General features: G+C 38.9%; 1 protein-coding gene across 1 annotated transcript in view; it reads left to right on the top strand.

Moving 5' to 3' along the window:
• The window catches only part of LOC126234823 (Down syndrome cell adhesion molecule-like protein Dscam2), a 299,567-nt gene that overhangs the window by 175,624 nt on the left and 101,949 nt on the right, over nucleotides 1-21,994 (top strand). Inside the window, exons 10-11 of the mRNA XM_049943568.1 lie at nucleotides 5,196-5,335; nucleotides 7,806-8,074. Coding sequence (XP_049799525.1) covers nucleotides 5,196-5,335; nucleotides 7,806-8,074 — 409 coding nt within the window. The remainder of the gene's footprint in view (nucleotides 1-5,195; nucleotides 5,336-7,805; nucleotides 8,075-21,994) is intronic.

Raw genomic sequence — 21,994 nt, 5'->3', positions numbered from 1 at the left:
GCTGCATAAGAGAGTAGGCTACACAGAAGTCCATATAATGAACTGGTACAAGAAAAAGGACAGGAACTTTGGTGTAGCATGATATGTAATCTAGAAGTAATTCTCACAATTAGCAAAGGGAAAAAAATTAACATTACTTACAACTATTTATTAATACTTTAAAGAAGTAGCCTGCAGTCATCCCTTCTGCTAGTTAATGCATAATTTGATGCAATCTGCAACCATGAAGAATCTCATTCATGATGGGATTTATGGATCACTGAATGTAGACAGACAAATAAATAGTGATACTACATTATGATGATTTTGAATACTAGTTCAAGGATGATGAACAACAGAACTGGACAGTTTTGAGCCCGGGAGAAATTTAGTATTATTAATTTCGTAAGTTATTGAGTATATATATTGAAAACACTAGATTGATACAAGAGACTCCTAAAACCATGGAATATTCCCAGTCAGATGGTGGTAATTGACTCTGAAATCTTGGCTTTGAAAATAAATAAATAATAAACTGAACAATGAAAAGTCCAGAATGGAATAACAACAATATGGAAAGAATAGATTGCTACTCACCACATAGAAGAGATGTTGAGTCGAAAATAGATACAATGCAAAATTATGCTAGAAATATTTTCAGCTTATGGACACACTCTTTCGATGCCACTCTTTACACTACCTTGAGTGACACTCACCATTAGCTACAGAAATGTGTGGTTACTGAATTGTTGATCAGTATCACATTCATTTTCACTCTCTACATACAGCCATAGTGCTAGGTGGTCTGATTCCTTCTTCTGATTTTATGTGATTTTTGTAACTATTCTGTGCAATGGTCAATGGCCCCTGTCCTTCAGTAGCTGTGATTGTTCCATTTCATTTCCATATTACTACAATCACATCACCAACAGCCATCTCGAGTAACTTTAGAAGGCTTGAAATATCCCTGATGGTTTTGTTAGGTGATATCCAATGACTGGTCCACAATTGAAGTCACTAAGCTCACCTGACCATCACATTCTGCTATTATACATTCTCTACTGACAAGACAGTACTCCCCATCTCCTTTTATACTGGCAGGTCTGCATTTCGTGACTTACAGTAGTCTGTTCTGCATTACATAGGGGTGTATGGATATTTTTGGTCAAATAGTGAACACTGAGAATTTTTTTTTTACATCTACATAGATACTGTACAAACTGCTGTCAGGTGCATGGCAGAGGGCATTTGGCATTGTACCACCTGTTAGGGTTTCTCCTATTTCAGTCAGGTATGGGGCATGGTAAGATGAACAATTAGTGCTTAAATGTCTCTGTGAGTTCTGTAATTAGTCTAATGTTGTCTTGGCAGTACCTACAGGAGTGATGCACAAGATCTGAAGTATATTCCTAGACTCCTCAGATATTAGTGGTATCTGAAACTTTGTGAGTAGGCTTTTGAGGGATGATTGGCATCTATATTCAAGCATCTGCCAGTTCAGGTCTTTCAGCATTTCTGTGATGCTATCCTAAGAGACAGACATACCTGTGACCACTAGTGCTGCCTGTCTTTGAATAATTAAATAACCTGAGCTTGTCCTATTTGATATGGGCCTTACACACTTGAGTAGTATTCTAAAAGGAGATGCACAGGTGTAATATAAGCATTCTCCACTGTAGACTGACTGCATTTACCCACTATCCTACCACTGAACCAAAGTATTTTTTACTCCCAAATGAGCCTATGTGATCATTCCCTTTCACAACCTGTGGGTGAATTGGCAGAAAGTGGTGCACAATGAGGGCGAGCGGATGTGAATTGGAAGAAGGTGCTAGGACAGAGGAGGTGAACACTGTTGGGTGGAGAGTGTGGTGACAGTAGGCTACTGTAGGTTGGATGATTTCAGGAACCGAGAATATGGTGTAAGGATAACTCTCATCAGCTGGGAAGCAGTCATTGAAATCAAGCACACTATGTTCAGCTGTGTGTTGTGCCACAGTGTTGTCATCTTTGCCCTTGGCCATAGTTTATAGATGACCATTCATCTTGGTGAACTGCTGGTTGGTATTCATTCAAATATAAAAAGCTGTGCATTGATTGCAGCAGAGATGGTATATGACATGGCTGCTTTCACAGACATCCTGGCCTCTGGTATGGTCATGTAGCGATAGTGTCAGAAGGACCCATGCCGGTCTGAACCTGTGCTAGGAGACCATCATTGTTTTTTCATTGAGCAAGATATCAAAGATATATGGGTTGAGAGTGGGAAATGGGCTGGAATAGGGCAGTTGAACTGGTGGCCAGATTATGGCATTACACAGCATTACATAGTCACAACCTGACTATGCCTTGTGTACTAAGGTTTTCGGAGCACTGTGTGTGGTAGATGGTGGCACCTTCAAATTGTGGATGTGGAGCTTCATCTACTGCACTGACACAAGTAGGTCTGCTGGGTTGGGAGTTGGTGAGAGTAGCATAAACTCCACTGGGAGCATAAAGGATTCATTGTACAAGATTTCTGCAATGGAAGCTCATAGCTTCTTCTTAAATTCCATATGGATGCTGAGCAGCACCCATGGAAATGCCTTCATCCACAGTCCACCATGGCACATGAGAGCAGTCTTCAGAGTATGGTGTCACCACTCTATAAGCTCATTACTCTGTGGGTGGTTTGTGGTTGTATGATGGTGGGTAATGCCACAGATGTGGCAGAGTGCATCAAACTGAGAGAATTTGTACTGGGCCCTTAGTAATGGAGGTAATTATTTCCTTGCAGTCAAAGTGAGACATCCATGCACTGATGAAAGCTCAAGCGGTGGACTCCACTGTTATGTCCTTCAGAGGCACGATCCATCCCAGTATGAGACCCAGTCAGTTATTGCAGATAGTATTTTTAGCCTTCTGATTGTGGTAGGGTGTTGATGAGGTCACGGTGCGCATGCCGAAATCATGCACATCGTATATCATAGTAACTGAGAGGAAGCTGCATATGGAAACAGACCTTTCTGTATTGGCATGCCAGACAAGCCTGTGACTAAGTACGGCAGTCATATTTTATGTTAGGTCAAATGAATTATTCAGTTACAAACGAACCCCAGGTTGTGAAGCTGGTCGAAGATCAGTTGTTGTAAGTGGACATGGGGATGAGAGTTCAGCTGCTGTTCTGTGAGACATTGCAGAGGATGTGGCCACATGTGCCAGGAATCACTCACTGTTCACTGCAAAGAATGGAGGTATCACATTTTTCCACAGAGCTACAACATCAATGCTTACATCTCTCTTTGAAAACCATTAATTGATTGAGATAAGTTTGAAATCTTTTCAAATGATGAAAATTGCAACAGCTGCTTCAAAATGATTTATTAATCACAGCTTATATTATGACATTATAATCATATCTTCAGAAACAAACTGTTGCCCTAAAGAAGTAACAAAAATAGTAATTATAATTATCTTAAAACAGCAACTACTGAGTTAATATAATGTCAGTTAACAAGTGAGGTATATGGATCTTTCAAATAATAATATCTTCAAAATCTCTGTAAGGTTAAACAATGGAAGTTCCCTGCCTTCCTTAGCTGCCAAGTGATTTGAGAGTTTGAAATCATTCTTCTTATACATACATTGTCCAAACGATTTGTGAGGATCCTTACACTGTCATGTTGATGATATCTATAGATGTGTTTGTATTGTTATGGAAAAATATATAAAATAAATCAAGAAAAATAATCAGTCTTAGAAAATGTAAAATAGTATCAATAAAAATTATCTACGTACCTGGTGGCAGCAGGAAAAAAAATCTATAAAAGATGTGGAAATGCAGAAGTTTTCATGGCCAGTGGCTCCTTATAGCCAAAAGAGTTTAAGGGAAAGGAAGAGGAATGAAAGAAATGATTGGCAACATTTAGGAAATGGAGAGGGTTACAGAAAAGTACACACAGTCCTAAGTCAGAGAAGACTTACTGGAAGGGTTGGGAGGGAAAGAATGGTTGTTATTGCCTGCACCAGACAAGATATGAAAACCTGAAAACTTAAAGGTGGAAGAAAGGGTCATAAGCAAGACACAGATTATTGGAGGGGAAAAAAACAGTCTGCAATAGTCAATAAGAGAGTAATGCTAAGAGCATTATATGTGGTAGACAGGCAAGGGTGGTGAGAAAATTAGGCAGGTTGGAAAATAAACAAAAGATATAGAAAAATAAAGGGGAGTGAAGAAAATGAATATTTACTGAAAGAAATGCTGAGACCATAGAAATTAACATAAATTTTTGCCATATGAGTAGTGAGAACCAAGCACATGTTGTAATGCCAGGTGGGTTGTGAGAACCAAGCACATGTTATAATGCCAATTCCCACTGTGGGGTTCTGAGAAACTGCTGTCAGGGGAGAGAAACCAAATGGCATGTGTGGTAAAACAGGTATCAAGGCCATGATTGTAATGTTGTAAAGTGTGCTCTGCAACAGGATTTTGTGTACCAGTATACAGCCTCTGTCTGTACCCATTCATTCTAACTGATAACTTGGTGGGAGTCGTTCTAGTGTAGAAGGCCAAACAGTGTTTACATAACAGCTGGTACACAACATGTCATTCCATAGGTGACTCTCCCTTTGATAGTATTTTTTTTTGCCAGTTACAGGCCTGGTATAGATGATGGTAGGAAGCTGCATCAGGCAAGTCTTATGATGGCCACAGGGGTAGGAGCCAGTCAGCCCAGTTCGGAAAGACTTCCCAGGTCATCACATCCAATTCTGGTATTGCTGTAAGGATTTCATTTCTTGTCAGTTAGTACTATCCTGGTCTTGAATGTATTAATCAGCTGCTTCGACAAGGCTGTGACTTCCTAAAATAATGTCCTGAAATGAGGTCCATTCTGTCGACATTTTGCCCGAGCTAGAATAGTTTGCACAATGGTTTTATGGTAATCTTTGCCTTGCTTACTACCCTAAATTCCACCTTGGAGTTCTCAAGTATTCAAATCTTCTCTGGTGTAGCCACCAACAATCAGACTTTCCTTCTTAACCTGTCCAGTAAGTCTTCCATGACACAGGGTTCTGGGCAACTTTTCTGTAATTCCCCTCATTTCGTAAACCTTGTCAGTCTTTTCCTTCATCTGTCTTCTTTTCCCTTCAAGCCTCCAGTCAATATGTAAAATAAATTATGAAAATGTGGCAGTGTTTATTGTTAGTACTGACCCTCTTTGTCAAATATGTTACAGTACCCAGTGAACCTGCAGATATAAAGGCTCTTATAATGGATTCAAGAACAGTTTTAGTCTCTTGGAGACCTCCACAATACCCAAATGGCAGAATACAGAAGTACAAAGTATATGTGAGATCACTGGATGGAATAGGTTTGGTTAGTATGGTCACCTGGATTTCACTAGAATATCAAAATTTTTGTTGAAATAGCTTATACTGTGAAGACAAAAAATTATCTACCAGGCCTGCTCACATCATTAACATAATGAAGTCAGTTTTGTAGCTTTCTGAGTGATGGTCAGATCTTTTCAGATCTAAACTCTGTATCTCTGTTGCAGCTACATTTGCAATTGCATTGTTATTTAATGCAAAATTATTTTCAGCATTAATTCTTACATTAAAAACACTATATGCTGACAGAAGAATGTCTTAATGCAATAGAATCCATGTGCTATAGCTGTTGTTCTCTTTATATCTTCATCTCTGAATCCTCTCTATGCTTCCTTACAGATTACACTGATCAGCCAGAACATCAAGGTCACCAACCTAATGGCTAGTATGTCCACCTTTAGCACAAAAAACAATGGTGACACATCGTGGCATGGAAGCAGTGATACCTCGGTACATCGCTGGAGGGAGTTGGCACCTCATCTTCGCACACACGTCACCTAATTCCCGTAAATTCTGGGAAGGGGGCCAATGAGCTCTAACATCACATTCAATTACATCCCAGATGTGTTCGATCAGCTTCACATATGGCCTGTTGTGGCGATGGCACATCAATTGAAACTCACCACTGTGTTCCTTGAACTGCTCCATCACACTCCTGGTCTTGTGACATGGTGCATTTTCTTCAAAAATCCCGATGCTGTCGGGAAACGTGATCATCATGAAAGGGTGTGCATGGTCTGCAACCAGTGTATGATACTCCTTGGGCATCATGGTGCCTTGCACGAGCTCAACTGGACCCACGGAAGCCCACATGAATGGTCCCCAGAGCATAATGAAGCTGCCACCAGCTTCTCTGTGTCCTGCAGTACACTTGTCAAGGAGCTGTTCCCCGGGAATTCAATGGATTCGTGCCCTCCCATTGGCACGATGAAGACGGTATTCCGATTCGTCAGACCAAGTAACACGCTGCCACTGTGCCATCATCCAGTGCTAATGGAAAGTATCGGGACTCTTCAGACCGTGCAACAGTCTGCCGCTGCACTATTGTCCAGTGCCATTGGTCACGTGCCCATTTTAGTCACAGTTGCCGTGGCTGATCATTAGAAGTGTTCAGTGCACTGTGTGTTCAGACACACTTTTACTCTGACTAGCATTAAAGTTTGTGTTAGTTCCACCACAGTTTGCCACCTGTCCTGTTTTACCAGTCTGACCAACCTACAATGTTGGATATCTATAACGATGGGTGGTCACACAACCCCGTGATGCCTGGACATGGTTTCACATTGGCTTTGCCATGTGTGGAAGACACTCACCACAGCACTCCTTGAACACCCAACAAAAGTTTTGCAGTTTCTGAAATGCTTGTGCTTAGCCTGTGGGCAATCACAAATTGCCCTTGGTAAAACTCAGATAGATCACATGCTTTCCCCACTCTACACACAGACAGCACAACTACATGGATTGTGCTAGCACTAATTCCTCACCATGTGACACTGTTATCGCCTGGAGAGTTTATATCAATAGTAGATTGATGGTCATAATGTTCTTGCTAATCAGTGTACATTCTGGAACAACTTTTCCAACAAACAGAAATTTTGCATTACCATTTAACATTTGTAACATGTTCAAAGAATCAGTTTATGTTTTACAAGGGTCAGTCAGGAAGTAATGCCTCCAACTTTTTAATTTTTATTCTAAAAGAAAAGTAAAAGCCATATACATAGAACAACAGCTACAACATTCCGGATTCATTTGCCACTTTTGAATATAATCACCATCTTTTTTTGACATTTTTTTTCCAGCTTGAAACAAAAGCATGTGTACCTAAGGTGTGAAAATCATGGCAATGGTTTATGACCTTAAAGGTCAGTCATATTCTTTATCAAAACTTGCAACACCCCCATTATTCTAAGTAGCTTATGCCCATTTATTCCTTGTTGCATGAAAGGAATGTAGTAAATGAGCATGAAACTGAAATGTCCTCCATTCATTGAATCTGCAACCACAACAACAAATATCAGCTGATTCTTCTTGAAATGTCAAGTCCAAAGCAACATCTTAATAACAGATATTTCCTTCTTATCATTTACATCCTTTGACTTTAAGGTCATTAACTATAAAGCACTAATTGAAATAAATTCAAACATAATGAAAAACAAGAAAAGAGAGAGAAAAAGCTCTGTACCATTTAGAAACAATCATTGTAATTTTAACTTGGAGATATTGTGGGAGCCATAGAAACCTTAAGTCAGAAAAATTGGGACAGGATTTGAACAGTTATACCCCTTATTGCAAATGTATTATTGTGTGCATCGCTCATTACAAAGCATTTTAATTATGTTTACAGCATCAATGGGAACCTTATTCCTCTCCTTTATACACAGTTCTCTGAATATCATAGGTCTTATGAGTATGATATCTATTTTTATTGATTAATATGTAATCTTACACTCTAGGACAAGGACAACTTTGAAATACCTGCAGAACAGACATTTTACACTATCTCTCATTTGGAGCGGCACCATCGTTATGAATTCTGGGTGTCAGCATTTACAGCAGTAGGAGAAGGTGCTGGATCCAGACATATTGTGCAGGCTCCAGCAAGTCAGGTACCTGCACGAATAGCATCTTTCACACAACAGGTGATAGCTGTACTTCATGGAGACTTGCACCTCTCTTGCCACTCTGTTGGAGAACCTGCACCACTTCGTCTCTGGAGAAAGAAGTAAGTATTTGTTTTTGTAAGTAATATATCTTTCATTATATTTGTAACAATGGCTGTCTGCAGAACTTTATCCAAGGGAGAGCAAGATTCTAAAATTGCCAGTTTACATATAACTGATTTGGTGAGTTTCGTGCATGTCATACCTCGCAAACTAAATTTAAATGATGTACATAATACTCACTTCATCTCAAATGTTTGTCAGTTATTCAATCAGTGAAATGCCTATTTTACATTTTCATGTGGTCCAGACTTCAAAAATGCAAAATTGAGGAAAACATTAAAACCCCCAAAATATGAGCAAAAACATTTAATTGGCATATATGATTAAAAATTGTAATCCTCTTAAATATACACTAATATATTTATGCAGTAATTTGTGGTAATGTATTTCATCAGTTCTTAAAAAAATCACAGATGTGTAACAGCAAGTAAAAACACATCAAAAAATTGAAATTGGTACCTGGGTACAAAGTAATTGAGCTTTTCTCAATATGCTGCAACCACAAGCTATACGTTAAAACACATGTGGTGAATTAAGCTGAAAACTGTGAAGTACAGAATCTAAAGATGTGTTACACTGAGCTTGAAACATGTTTTCAAAACACACAACCATGCAAATACGTTCAACACAGGCTGTCTCCCAGTTCCTGTGATTTGTGACTGAGTGAAAGCTGTTTGAGTTGCGGGCAATAGGCAGTTGCAACTAGTTTTGACTGATTGGAGGAAATTATTCTGACTAGCTCCAAAGCCTTAAATAATTCTGCTCCAAAGAGATCAGTGCATGCATGCGCAGACCGTTTTGTGTTCAGGCTTGTAGCATTCTTGTTGAAGAAAATAAGTCCTAGGTTCCTTTTAAAGAAACTATATATATCTCAAGCTTGTGAAAATTTGATACATCCAAGTGTAATTTTATTTCCTTGAGGGACTTTTTGGAGAAATGTGTTGCATATACAGGGTGATAGTTATTAAAATTAAATTTTCAAAACACTGTAGGAATAACACCACTGGTCAGAATGACATCAAATTGCAACGTAATTTCATCGGAGAAGGGGGAAAACGTATGGCAGCAGGAAAAAAATAGTGTGAAAATTGATCAGTAGATGGTCCTGTATTTGTCAGAATACATAAATTAAAACACTTGTGATGCGCACGACCCATTGAAGTTGGTATAAAACACGCTGGGTATATGGCTTTTCCTCGTTTCACATCTGTGACATTCGCCTTGACTGTCTCAATGCAGGATCACACTCTGCTTGTAAAGCTGTATTACAGGAATGATGACTGTGCACACATCACTCTGCAGAAGTTCTGGACCCTGACAGGTTCGAAAAAGAGTTGGTCTGATGGCTGCCTTGAGTCCGGAGAAAATGATTTGGAAATTCGAAAAGACTGCTTCTTTTGGTGTACCTGGTAGAGGGAGGAAACGAATTGATTTGACATCAGTGGAAGCAGTGGCCACAGCAATGCAGGAGGAGATGAGTGGTGGTGTGCAAACGTGTAGTGCATGGAGAATTGCCCGAACATTGGACGCAAATGTGAGCATTGTGTGTAAAAACCTATGAAACATCCTTCTTTGCTATCCATTCAAAATTACCCATGTGCAGGAGTTGCTTCCTGTTGAACTGCCAGCAAGAGAGAACTTTGCCTTAGAATTTCTAACTTTGCCTTAGAATTCCATCTGACAGGATATGCCAATACACAGAATTTTCAAATCTGGGCAACGGGAAATCAATGCACAAATCAACCAGTACCACTTCATCCTGAAAAGGTCACTGTGTGGTTCGGGTTTACAGCTTCATTTATCATAGGGCCATATTTTTTGGAAGAGACAAGTGCTTATGGTTCCGTGTGACTTTTGGCTGTGGGGCTATCTGAAAGACATTGTGTGCAGTGTTCTGACTGTAAACTTAGCTGCTTTGAAGGCATGCATTGCGCAACACAATCTGAATGTGACTCTGGAAACACTTTGATGAGTTGTGGAACATGCTGCTTCTCGATTTCAGCTTGTTGCAGAAACAGTGAACAGCATACTGAACTTTTTTTGCACCAGTCACATGGAAATTAATAATCCAATTTGATTTTGATTTATGCTTTTTATGCAGTTTTTGGCCTCAGGACAGTTAAAAACTGATTTTTCCCATCCCATGTGATATGACCTTACCGTGGCTGATGGGCTTACATAACTCAAAGTATCACACCTATACACCCATGTTGTATAACATAAAGTGTACACCTTAGGCATTGTTGTATGATTCATTTGTTGTTTGTAGTTGACCACTATTGGTACATTTTGTAACTATTTATTTTTCTTGTGCCATACGTTTACCCCTTTCTCCAATAATATCCTGTTGCAATTTGGCATCATTCTGAACAGTGGTGTTGTTTCTACAGCAGTTTCAAAGTTTAACTTCAATTATAATCACCCTGTATATGTGTGGTATGAAAAGTAACAGGATCTCACTATCCTCTGTTCTACATCTACATCTACACTGATACTCCGCAATCCATCATATACTGCTTGGCAGAGGGTACTCTGTACCACTACTAATCATTTCCTTTTCTGTTCCCCTGTAAAAGTCACATTTATAATTAATAAATTTTCTCTCTTCTGTGCAAGGATCTGAGGACAAGAGCTGATACTTGGGGGTCACATGCTGTACTCATTGATAAAAATGATGCATGCACATTACGTTGGCACACTTTAGAGGGGGGATGGCATAGGTATAAATAAGCATGTTCTGCTGTTACACATATATCAGTGAAATAAAGCTGCATACGAGATTCTTAACCAGTGGACCCATTGCAGCACTCCCTACCAACGATAATTTTTCTTCAAATTAGGTAAACTTAGGTAATTTACAGCATTTATTACATTGTTGTTTATCAAAATTGGTACTAATTATCTGCAATGTGTTGCCAATCAGCACCAAAATTTGTGTTACCAAAATCAATGAAATAAGCTGATCAAATTTTTTCATCATATGCATATAATCAAGACATGTAAAAGAAAACAAGATGTTGCAAAGGAATGTGGTGTCAAGAACAATTAAGAATGTCTTCAGTTTTAACATTTTGTATAACTGGTTCTCCAAGAAGTGCCGGCGAAGCAGGAACATTTGACGGAATTTCGTTCATCTTGATCAATGTTTCTGGAAAACATGCAAGTGCCCTTCATTCTTTAAATATGGTATTGGAACACTGTATTACTTATATATTTTTTCGTGTTTTGCACGACATGTTTTGAGAATTTCTCATCGTCATGATCAAATATTTACATTAGTATCTTTGTGTTGTGCTGCTGTTCTTGCACTGCAACTGTCTTTTTGTGGTTATAGGATGCTGTGCTATCTCCATTATGCAGAAAACCAGACGTATGCAAATCATCATTCATACTGTTTGTGAAATTTTAGTGTGTTTGTGCATGTGTTTATCTCTGTAATGTAGAAGGCACCGTACTGTACCATAACCTCAAAAAGATGACACCATACAGTGCAAAAAAGGCACAACACACATGCAAATAGCACATAAAATACTTACATAAATATTTTAACTTGCCAGTGAGAATATATTGTCAAAACATGTAGTGCTAAGCACAAAAAAAATACACTGTTTCGAGCAACACAAAGAGAACAGAGGTCTCAGCTAGCACTACAGATAGGTATTTTCTTTCTAGGGACCTTGATTAGAGGTTTTTCCCAACTGTCTACTTGTCTTTTGTCAAAACAGCATCTCCGTAGGTGTAAAGCCAGTTGCGCTATATGGGTGATCGTTTGCAACTTGCCAGAATGGAGAACGTATTTGATCCACCTTTTGTGTTTGTGAGGGGTGTAAGTTCATATAAATCCATTAAATTCTTTAAATATTCCCTAAGGGACTTGCTTCTAGGGAAAACATGGATACAAGTATATGTTTAATGTTATGAGTGTTCATGAATTCTTTCCAATGGTTGCCTGTAAAACACAGTGTGTTGTCCATCAACAGTATTTCCGGCTTTCCTACTCAGGGTAGATAATCCATGATGAATCTGATGATGGCGCTCGCTATCACTGACCACAGAGTGTACAATTAGACAGACCGTCGTATAGTGCTACAACATATCTTACACCTCCTTTCCCTTGTGGATACGTCCCATCTGCATCCAAGGGTCCTTCAGGTAGTATCAGGTGTTGTTCATTAGTTTTGACTTATTTGTAAGCTTAGCCTTCTGACACACAACAGATTTCTGTATTACGTGCAGAACGTTTCATCTTAAATTTGGATAGTAACAATAAGTGCTTATCTTACTAAGGCACTTGGAGATACCACAGTGACTCCAAACATAGTGAGTGTGTAACATGACATCATTAATGTGATCTTCTGGTAAACAAACACACCACTCTCTCTGGGTGGTGCTGGTGAAAAAATAAATCATGCTAAATCTTAACTTTTTCTTTAAACCTGTCATCGTTGTTCTGCACCAGTTTTAGCCTTATCTTTCGCCATCTGGGATCCTTCTGCTGTACTTGCACCGTGCTTTTAGACATCCTAACATAGTATGGCTGTTGTGTTTTATCTTTCATAACAAAACCCTAATGTCTGAATTGTTCTCCATGAATTCCAACCACAAGCAAAATGCTTTGTAAAGGGAAGCTATCAATTTGAATAGGATACCATGCCTGCAATTTTACACCTTTACACTTACCACCTACAGCTGTTTGCATTTTACAGTTTTGGACTGGAAGCACCAGTATGTATCATAATTTCTGTAATTTGTCGAACAGACTCTATGAAATTATATTCGAGGTAGCTCCGGGCGAAGTACTGTCAGAACCCTTATACCAAGTTTTTGTACATTGACTACTGCCTGCACTGTGTCTTCATTTTTATCTACACATTTGGTAGTATCTTCCTGATACAGCATCTTTGATATCACCACCGATATCATATTTAAAAAAAACAGCTTTTAACTACAGGGTTGCCATAAGTTCTGGAAATCAGGGAATTGCAAACCAGTCGGGAGGGGGGAGGGGGGGGGTGGAATTGAAAAATCTCGTTTTTTGTCTCACTACCGTATTTACTCGAATCTAAGCTGCACTTTAAAAATGAGACTCGAAATCAAGGGAAAAAGAATTCCCCGAATCTAAGCCGCACCTGAAATTTGAGACTCGAAATTCAAGGGGAGAGAAAAGCTTTAGGCCGCACCTCCAAATCGAAACAAAATTGGTCCATTGTAATATGAGAGACAATTTAGGTCGAATGAATGATGATACAGCTACAGTAGTTTGGTTCGAGTCATAAGGTTAGCAGTTACGGTTTACCAGGTAGCCATTGCTACGCGTCACGCGCTCCGTCCGTATTTATACGGATATCCTTCCTTTTTCACGTGCTTCATCTGGTTTGAATTGATTGCTTATTTTTCTTTGATCTGATAAGTGCCGATCTCTTTATTATTAGGTGTTTACGTCACTCTAAGCTGGAAGTGCATTACTGTACTGTGTCATGTATTGTTTGTCGCATTCTGATAATGAGAGTTTACGGCCTGTTGCCGCCCATGGCATGGCTTGCTTTTGTGCGCGCTACTGCCAGTTACAATAATAAAAAAAAAGAGAGCTATTGTCTCATTAGCGAAACAATGACAAGAGACTGCTATTTGTTGTTACTTACACTGCTGCTTTCGTTGATAATGATCAACAAGAACCAAATAATAGACTGCCTATGATAGAAGATGTTCTGAATGAGAGTTTAGCAAAAATTTTTCTCCATTTGAAAATCTTTGCAGACCGCTCTTTAGTACATTACATTCTGCACAGAAATTAGAGTCATCTTAGATTTAAAAATCTAGTCAATTGCTGTGCTTCATTCTGACTGTATCACTATTAGGCATAAGAATAATATGAATATAAACATGACACGATACGTATATTCTTCCGCGTTTGCTGTTGTCTCACTCTAGTTTCGTAGTTTATTAGGCAGACAGGATTTAAATGAGATAGCAGCAAACACGAAAGAATACATGGCAAAATGTTTATATTCCTATTATTCTTATGGTGAAGAGAATACTGCATGTGATTCACAGTTCATAAAAGTTCCTATTAGCAACCATCTCTGCTCACAGGTAGGGAAAAATTCAGAATGTCGAGTTGGCCATATTGACAAACATTCCAAACAGTCTTGCCAGTCGGATTTTCATAGTACACTGAAATGCTGCTGCATTCAAAGATGAACAATACGGAATTTGTATTTACTTCGTTGTATAATGTACAAAAATGCAGTGGTCGAAACTCGGGGTGGAGAAATAAGCTCATCTTCCACCTTTTTTTAATTTATTTACTGACGCAGAGGTTTTGGCACCAGTATTTATTTTTGTGCCTGCAAAGCATGCCTGTGTAGCACTACATATATTCGATGGCAGAAGTTAGTTATGGCGGCACCTTCCAACATTTTTCAGAACTTCCGCTTACTTTGCACTCGATTCTAAGCCGCAGGTGGTTTTTTTGAATTACAAAAACCGGAAAAAAGTGCAGCTTAGATTCGAGTAAATACGGTAGCTCCGGGTGAAGTACTGTCGGAACCCTTATACCAAGTTTTTGTGCATTGACTACTGCCTGCACTGTGTCTTCATTTTTATCTACACATTTGGTAATATCTTCCTGATACATCTCATCTTTGATATCACCACATATATCATATTTTAAGAAAACAGCTTTTAACTACAGGGTTGCCACAAGTTCTGGAAATCGGGGAATTCCAAACCCGCCGGGGTGGGGGGATTGAAAAATACCATTTTTTGTCTCACTAGATAAATGGTTTGTGTACTGAGATGTCAAGCATTGTCGCTGGCTGAGCCCAGCTGAGTATGTGCACTGCCTCCCTACTCCCCCATACCTGCTGCTTCTCCCCTCCTTACCACTCTCCTGAGCTTGCAGTCAGTACTGCCACCATTTCTTGCCACTAGCCTGGCAGCTGCCGACTAGAGGCAGGGAGGCGTGAGGACTGGTTTGTTTGCATCTAATTCTCAGAGACTGTAGACGCATTGGCTGAAAATGGCAGTCGGGTGTGCACGAATTGTATCTGAGTGATTGAGTAAATGTATGTATGTATTCTCATTTTCTAACAAAGGCTGTGGCCAAAAATTTTATTCTCAGAGTGTGATTGTCTTTTCTACATGCCTGTTTGTGGCTCAATGACCATCTACATGGTGATTTGCTAGCTATCTTTGTTATCTTTGATTCTCAGAGTGTTTGAGCAATTTATTTGTTGCACGGAATGATCAACACGGTCACATTTCATCGACAGGCTGTCAGTGATGCATGAATAGTTGGCCACTCGAGTGGATTTCTATGACAAGCCGAAACTGGAGGCCATTTCTGTGGATATCTCTAATTTATCAGGCCTGCCGATCAGAAGCTCGTCCTCTCCCGCTAATCTGCAGACCCTGCCTGTCGGATCTAGTCCCACCGATCTGTCCGCAGGCCAGGTCTGTCTATGTGTGGCTTAATGCTGTGGATTTTTGTGGTTTATCCATGGACCGAAGACTGTGGTGCTCCACAGCAGGCTAGAGGCCACGGGCAATGGATTTTAGGAACTAGAACCGTCTCACCACAAGTACATTGTACAGTGCAACATTTTATAGACATTTTATTTATCGTAGCACTTCGAAAGTAGTTTATGTATTAGAGAGTATCGATGATAAGAAAAAGAAAACAGTGGCAGTCACTGCTGGTTTGTACACTACGTACTCATACATTTCTCAAAAGAAAAATCACACTATAGTTGTAAAATAGTAGATGTAACACAGTGGGTAATAACTGACAATAACAAACATAGTGGAACCAACATTTTATTGGCGGTCACCTGTAGTATTGGTTTACACAACTATTTCCTGCCTCACACACTTCTTTCAAGAGGCCTACTTTTTGCTGAGGTTATTACTGAAAAAAAGTGAAGGTATTTTAAATCTGTATTGTGACTTGAATGTAATGCCTTTTTTTTTGTCACCAAATATTTTTTGTTTTATTGAAATAAAATAACAATAATGGTCTTAATGAAACGTACCATGTGGTTTGCTTTCTCCATCTAAAGAATTTCATTTCAAAAGATGATGACATTAGTACTTAAGATTTTCACTCATGCAGGGGAGAAATACAGAAGTCCATACATATTTTTGAGATCTCAAAATTTGTCAAGGAAAAATGCTAAAAGTTGTCTGAAAATCAGGGAATTTCACTCGGGGAAACTTGTGGCAGCCCTAAACTAGTTCTGTACCCCACCACTATTACCAGTTACTGAATGGGGCCTATCAAGACTGGTTCGAATTTTCCAAATTACGTTGAGCATTCACATCCCAATTAGGGGTAACCTCAACTGTGTGCACATTATGTGTCTGCTTTCACCAGTTAGTATCTTGTGCAGCTCTCAGTTCAAAATTTCATTGTCCCTGACCACTATTCAAAATGTAATTTTGATTATACTGATTATAATCAGGTGGTAGCAAATTATTTCATCAACTGGTTATGTTCTGCCCTTGCCAGTTGCCATTTGGGTCACTGCCCGTGATTGGTGGTGCATAGTGCATTATCTGACTATAACCACTCTGGCCATTAAATCATGGCTGACTGAAATTCTGTCTTTGGTTATTTCTATATCCTTGCTTAAATTTTTGTCTATTTCCACTACCAGATTTTTTCCTGTTGGTCTTGCTGTGAGGGGGATATGGCTGCCAGCGGTGTTGGTTGTTATTGCCATTCCTGCTGTGTTAGTTGTTAGTTCTTGTGGGGTCTGCCTGCGCACTGTCACTCTGCATTTGCGCAGATCTCTCTTTATAGATAAGATCAATGGAATCAAGAACCGAGAGGAAATTCTCTACATTGTACTCAGGAGTGGTGATCAATTACTCACGTATTATAGCCGGTAGTCAGTTTTCCAAAATTTTTAGGGCATCTATGTGTTACATTGGATTTTTCCAGTAAAGTGTTTTATTTAGATGCTACTTGGACTCTCTTATGAGCCCTCCGTGTTTACTGTTGAATGGAGCCAGGTTAAACACTTCATGACTCAGTCTCTCTTGTCCTGCAATGGATGAGAACTTGTCTAGGAATGTGCTTTCCAGCTGTTCGTAGGTGTGACAGTTTTCTGCCATGCCAGTGACCCACAGCAAAACATCACCCTGTGTATAAACTACCACAAAGCATATTTTCTGTGCTTCAGTCCAGTTCCTTAGTGAAACATTCCAGAAGTGTCTTATGAACATGACAGGGTTTGCTTGCTTACCTTTGGAAGAAAAAAATTGGAAACTGCCAGTGTTGTAATAAGTCCTCATCCACGAGCAAAGTAGAACAGCATGCAGCACTGTCTGTTGTTGGCGTGGCATTGTTTTGATGTATTGGATCATATTCCACACACCTCTGTGCAACAGGGACAGAAGTTAGCAGTGCCTGCTGCATTTTATAGTTGCGATTTATTTCACCTGATAGTTTAGGGTTCAAATGCGGACAGTTGTTTGGATTATCTATCCTGTCAGTTGACATCTGATTACTTAGGGTTGAATGTTTCCTTTCCTTTTCAGTGTTACTAATGATGGTAGTCCATGGTTTTTCCTCCAATGCTTTCAACTACCAATCTATTTCAGCTCTTTGTTCTGCCTTCTGTACCTTCATTGCTTCCTCAATCACATCTACATAACCCTTGTATTCCTGGTCTACCTTCTGTGTCAAGGTGCTGCCTTGGTTCAGCATACCAGCCTTTGCTCTGTCCTTTATTTCCTTGATGTCATTATATATCCTTTCTTATGAACTGAGTATTTAAACTTATGCTACCTAGTTGCAATGACAGGTACTGCACCTATTGAGGTAGACATCTGTGTACTGTTTGCAACCCATAAGTGGTAACTTTGAGTGTATTTATATTCTGGTGCAATTGTGACTGATCTTGCTTTAATTTTGCCTGAGCCTTAGATATCTCCTTCACCTTTTCCAAGAACTGTTCTTGTGTCTTACCTACTGATGACACTTTTTGGCTTAAATTATTTATATCTTGTGACAAATTAGCGAGCAGTTGTGTTTTAGATCTTTCCCCATACTTACAAGTTTATCTGATAGCTCATTTGAAAGATCACCACACAAATCTTTTGGCAAGTCATTGAACTGTTGTGTTATGTCAGTTTGGAAAGCATCAAGAGTTTACTTTTGCTGTTCAAGTAATTTCCCTTGTGTATCTGTCTGTTGCATTGAAAACACATTAAATTTTTCATTTTGTTATTTTGAAAAATCATTAAATTTTTCATCATAACATTGCTTAAGTGTTTTATTTTGTTCATTAAGATTATTAATTTTTTTTACTCTTCCTTAAACTCGTTCTTGAAACCATGAAGCTTTATTTAAATAACTTTTGTAACATTTACATTGTAATGAGGGTTTCCAGTGTGCCCAGTGCACTCTGTCCAGTCATGTTGTATGTCTGTATTAGGTGTGAGTGTGGAAAGCAAAGAAGTACGCTCTGTCACATGCTAAATTTTCACCGGGGGGGAAAATACTCCCTGGAGAAAATTGTGACCCTGTCTCATCTACTGTCATTATTGTATCACTTGGAATTGTAATGTTACTGTCATCTGTGTCAATGTTAAGTGAAAAAGGGTAATTGGTTGTCGTCACTGGAACTGACATTTTCAGTTTCGATTTCATTTTTGCCACATCCATGTTGGTGACATCTTGTGCCTGGCTATCAGGCAATGGACTGGAAACAGTGTGCCTAAGTTGTGTACTCATCTCTCGAGAATTTTACAAAATGGCTAAATAAACAAATCCTTTTGAAAATGAAATATTCCATTTGTAATAGTGAAGATACCACTGAAAACCAATTCAGTGGTGCCTCGCCAACACATATCAAAATATATTATTGGCATAGTTCAATTGTATGCGCACATCTCCATAAAATTAATGTTCTGTTCAAATGTCTGCATATTTTACGAGAATGCTTCAATTTGGGAATTGGTTTAGGGAAGGTACTATGATCACTATTGGCAGAAACGTTACTAAACGCAGCCATGCACACAACGTGGTCATGAATTTTCCTATCTTTCATTGGCTTTTGCACTCCTTCCAGAATTAATTCACCAATTGATTATGTTGAATCGTTTGCACATAGTGTGATTTCCATCCTCGTTATGATAACATAGTAATTCCATTCATGAATGGAACAGAGAAAGGTAACAATTAGTATAACAGAAAATTTACAAAATCACATAATCATTTTAAATTACTACAAACTTGCTAATCTCTCCCAATAGTGGCGCCCTAGTATAGGGCACCAGATATAGTGGTTGGGGAAGAGAGATTCAGAGCTGAAGTAATTATCATTTAGCCACACCAGACTTTGTATGCTCAGAAACATGCACAGGTGTGGATGTGTGCATGTTAAGAAACATTGTGGCAGTTCTGGAACATTAATTCAATGTTAATTCCCTTGAGTTTTGGTGTACAGCTTAATATTCACCCTGTCTCCTCAATGATGTACAACATTGCCAGCATGGCTGTGGCAGCTGGGCTCTCTTTGTTTTGACTTTTTCTCTCAGAAAGTCCATTTAAAAATGCAATTCCTCATCACATTGGGAGGTGGAGGTTAGGACAAAGCTCAGTAGGAAAATGAAAACTTGCAACTTCCACATATAATAACTTTTAATTAATACAATACTGGGAAAATGCAATTTCATGTGTCTTAATCATCTCTGCTCAAAAGACCAACAGACACTGAGATTGGTTGAGGGAAAAAAATGAGGTACATGAAATAAATGATGATAGTTTAGCCTCCAATTTTCTGTTAGCTTACTCAGATAATAATACCTCCCCATGATATCTTTGTCACACAGGGATGGGGTGAATATTTATTTATATGTGCAGGCCATCTTAATAAACTACACAGTACACCATTTGCACTTCGAGCTCATTGCTTTCTGTAGTGAAAACAGCAGGTTTTGTGAAAGCATGTTTACCCACACAAGTTTTCCTTCGCAGGATGTATTTATTTACACAAATGAATATAAAATAAAGTTAAGCCTGCTGTGATTTCAGTGTTTCTCTGTCTGAACATCAGTTATATTTGTAACGATCCGTCTCCCCTTACAGTGCATTAAACACCATTGCATACTGCAACAAAGACAAACAAGTCATTGTACAACTATTCACTGATCACATCCCATTAACAGTGATGCAGCACATAGCAAATAGAGTAGCCTATATTGGCTGCAGTCAATAGAGGCATGACATGTTACAGATTCCATGGACAGGCTTTGTGCAGAGCTGCTGTAAGTAAAATTAGTGCTGGTAGTGAAGGGCTTATATGGTATAACCATATACATTAAACCTAAATGGATTCTGTGGGCAATCCACTTGCTATACACCAATCACATCAGCTGTACTTTGGAATAAGCCGCCAAGTAAGCTTTTGTTTATTACTCCATAAGCTAGAAGCCACTGCATTTGTGTGACATTACCTTGCTATACAGTTATTGGATGCAGGTGGAAATCAAACATTCAAGATGTTACAAATATCTGAGATGATGTAATCCAGCAGTTTTCACCATATTTCAAAATTTTCATTTTATTCCACCATGTAGGCTTTAAATTTTTTCTATTTTTGAGGTGAGCATAAAATGAAAAAACACTCAAAGGACAGCATGCTTTTAGGTATAATTTGTGGCAGTAGTATGCTGGAAATGCCTCAATTATCTCGTACATCATTAGCAGAAGTGATAGTGTTTTCAGTTATATACTCTACAGTATCACTAGTGGCAAAAATCACTTTTTTTACTAATAGATTTATTAGATGATGTAAAGTTTTGAAATTTCTTTCTTGTGTGTTTATGGATTTGCAGTTTGGTATGTCAGTTGATTTTATGTGTTCATAAAATTGTTACCTATGAGGAGAAGAGTTTATACTTTATAATCCCGTGCTGTAGGACTTTCGAATGTTTTGTAGGCTAAGGTCTGTTAGTGTGGTGAGGTGGCTGTATTGGCTGCTGGGTGACATAACAAATTGCCAGCTAATAAGAACTCACTAGCCAGAAATGACCAATGTTTTCTTGATCCTGACCAAGTGGATTCTTCGAGTCTCAGTGTTGGAATTTAAAAGGTTTATGATCGATATTGTTGATAAATACATGCAAAAAGATGAGTCTCAGTTACAAGTGGCACAAGAAAAGGTCTCTTCATCATGTATTGACTCGGTCCAAAGCATTTCACATTGACTGTCCTATTCTTCCATTGCTGCCACAACCTAGCAGTAGTTTTATCATTATTGCATGGTGAAGCTAAATGTTGGAAGTTGTGTTGACAATGCCAATTATGAATTACATCAGCATTTCCTCTCTCAAGTCTCCCCTCTCTGAAATATCCTAAAATATTCCCTTAACTTTGCCAGCCAGAATCCATGGTGCAAAATGGTATAGACATGCATATTCAAATGCAGAGATATGTAAACAGGCAGAATACGGCACTGCGGTTGGCAACGTCTATGTAAGACAACAAGTGTTTGATGCAGTTGTTAGATCAGTTACTGCTGCTACAATGCCAAGTTATCAAGATTTAAGATAGTTTGAACGTGGTGTTATATTCGGCACATGAGCGATGGGACACAGCATCTCCGAGGTAGTAATTAAGTGGGGATTTTCCAATATGACCATTTCACGAGTGTACCATGAATATCAGGAATCCAGTAAAACATCAAATCTTCAACATCATTACAGCCTGAAAAAGATCCTGCAAGAACGGGACCAATGACAACTGAAGAGAATCATTCAACATGACAGAAGTACAACCTTTCTGCAGACTGCTGCTGAGTTCAATGCTGGGCCATCAACAAGTGTCAGCATGTGAACCATTCAACATAACATCATCGATATGGCCTTTCAGAGCCAAAGGCCCATTCATGTACAATTGATGACTACCT

This window comes from Schistocerca nitens, chromosome 2, assembly GCF_023898315.1.
Source record: "Schistocerca nitens isolate TAMUIC-IGC-003100 chromosome 2, iqSchNite1.1, whole genome shotgun sequence".
Taxonomy (NCBI): Eukaryota; Metazoa; Arthropoda; class Insecta; order Orthoptera; family Acrididae; genus Schistocerca; species Schistocerca nitens.
Note: the sequence above shows the minus strand (reverse complement) of the source record. Positions and strands in the feature narration are given on the sequence as shown.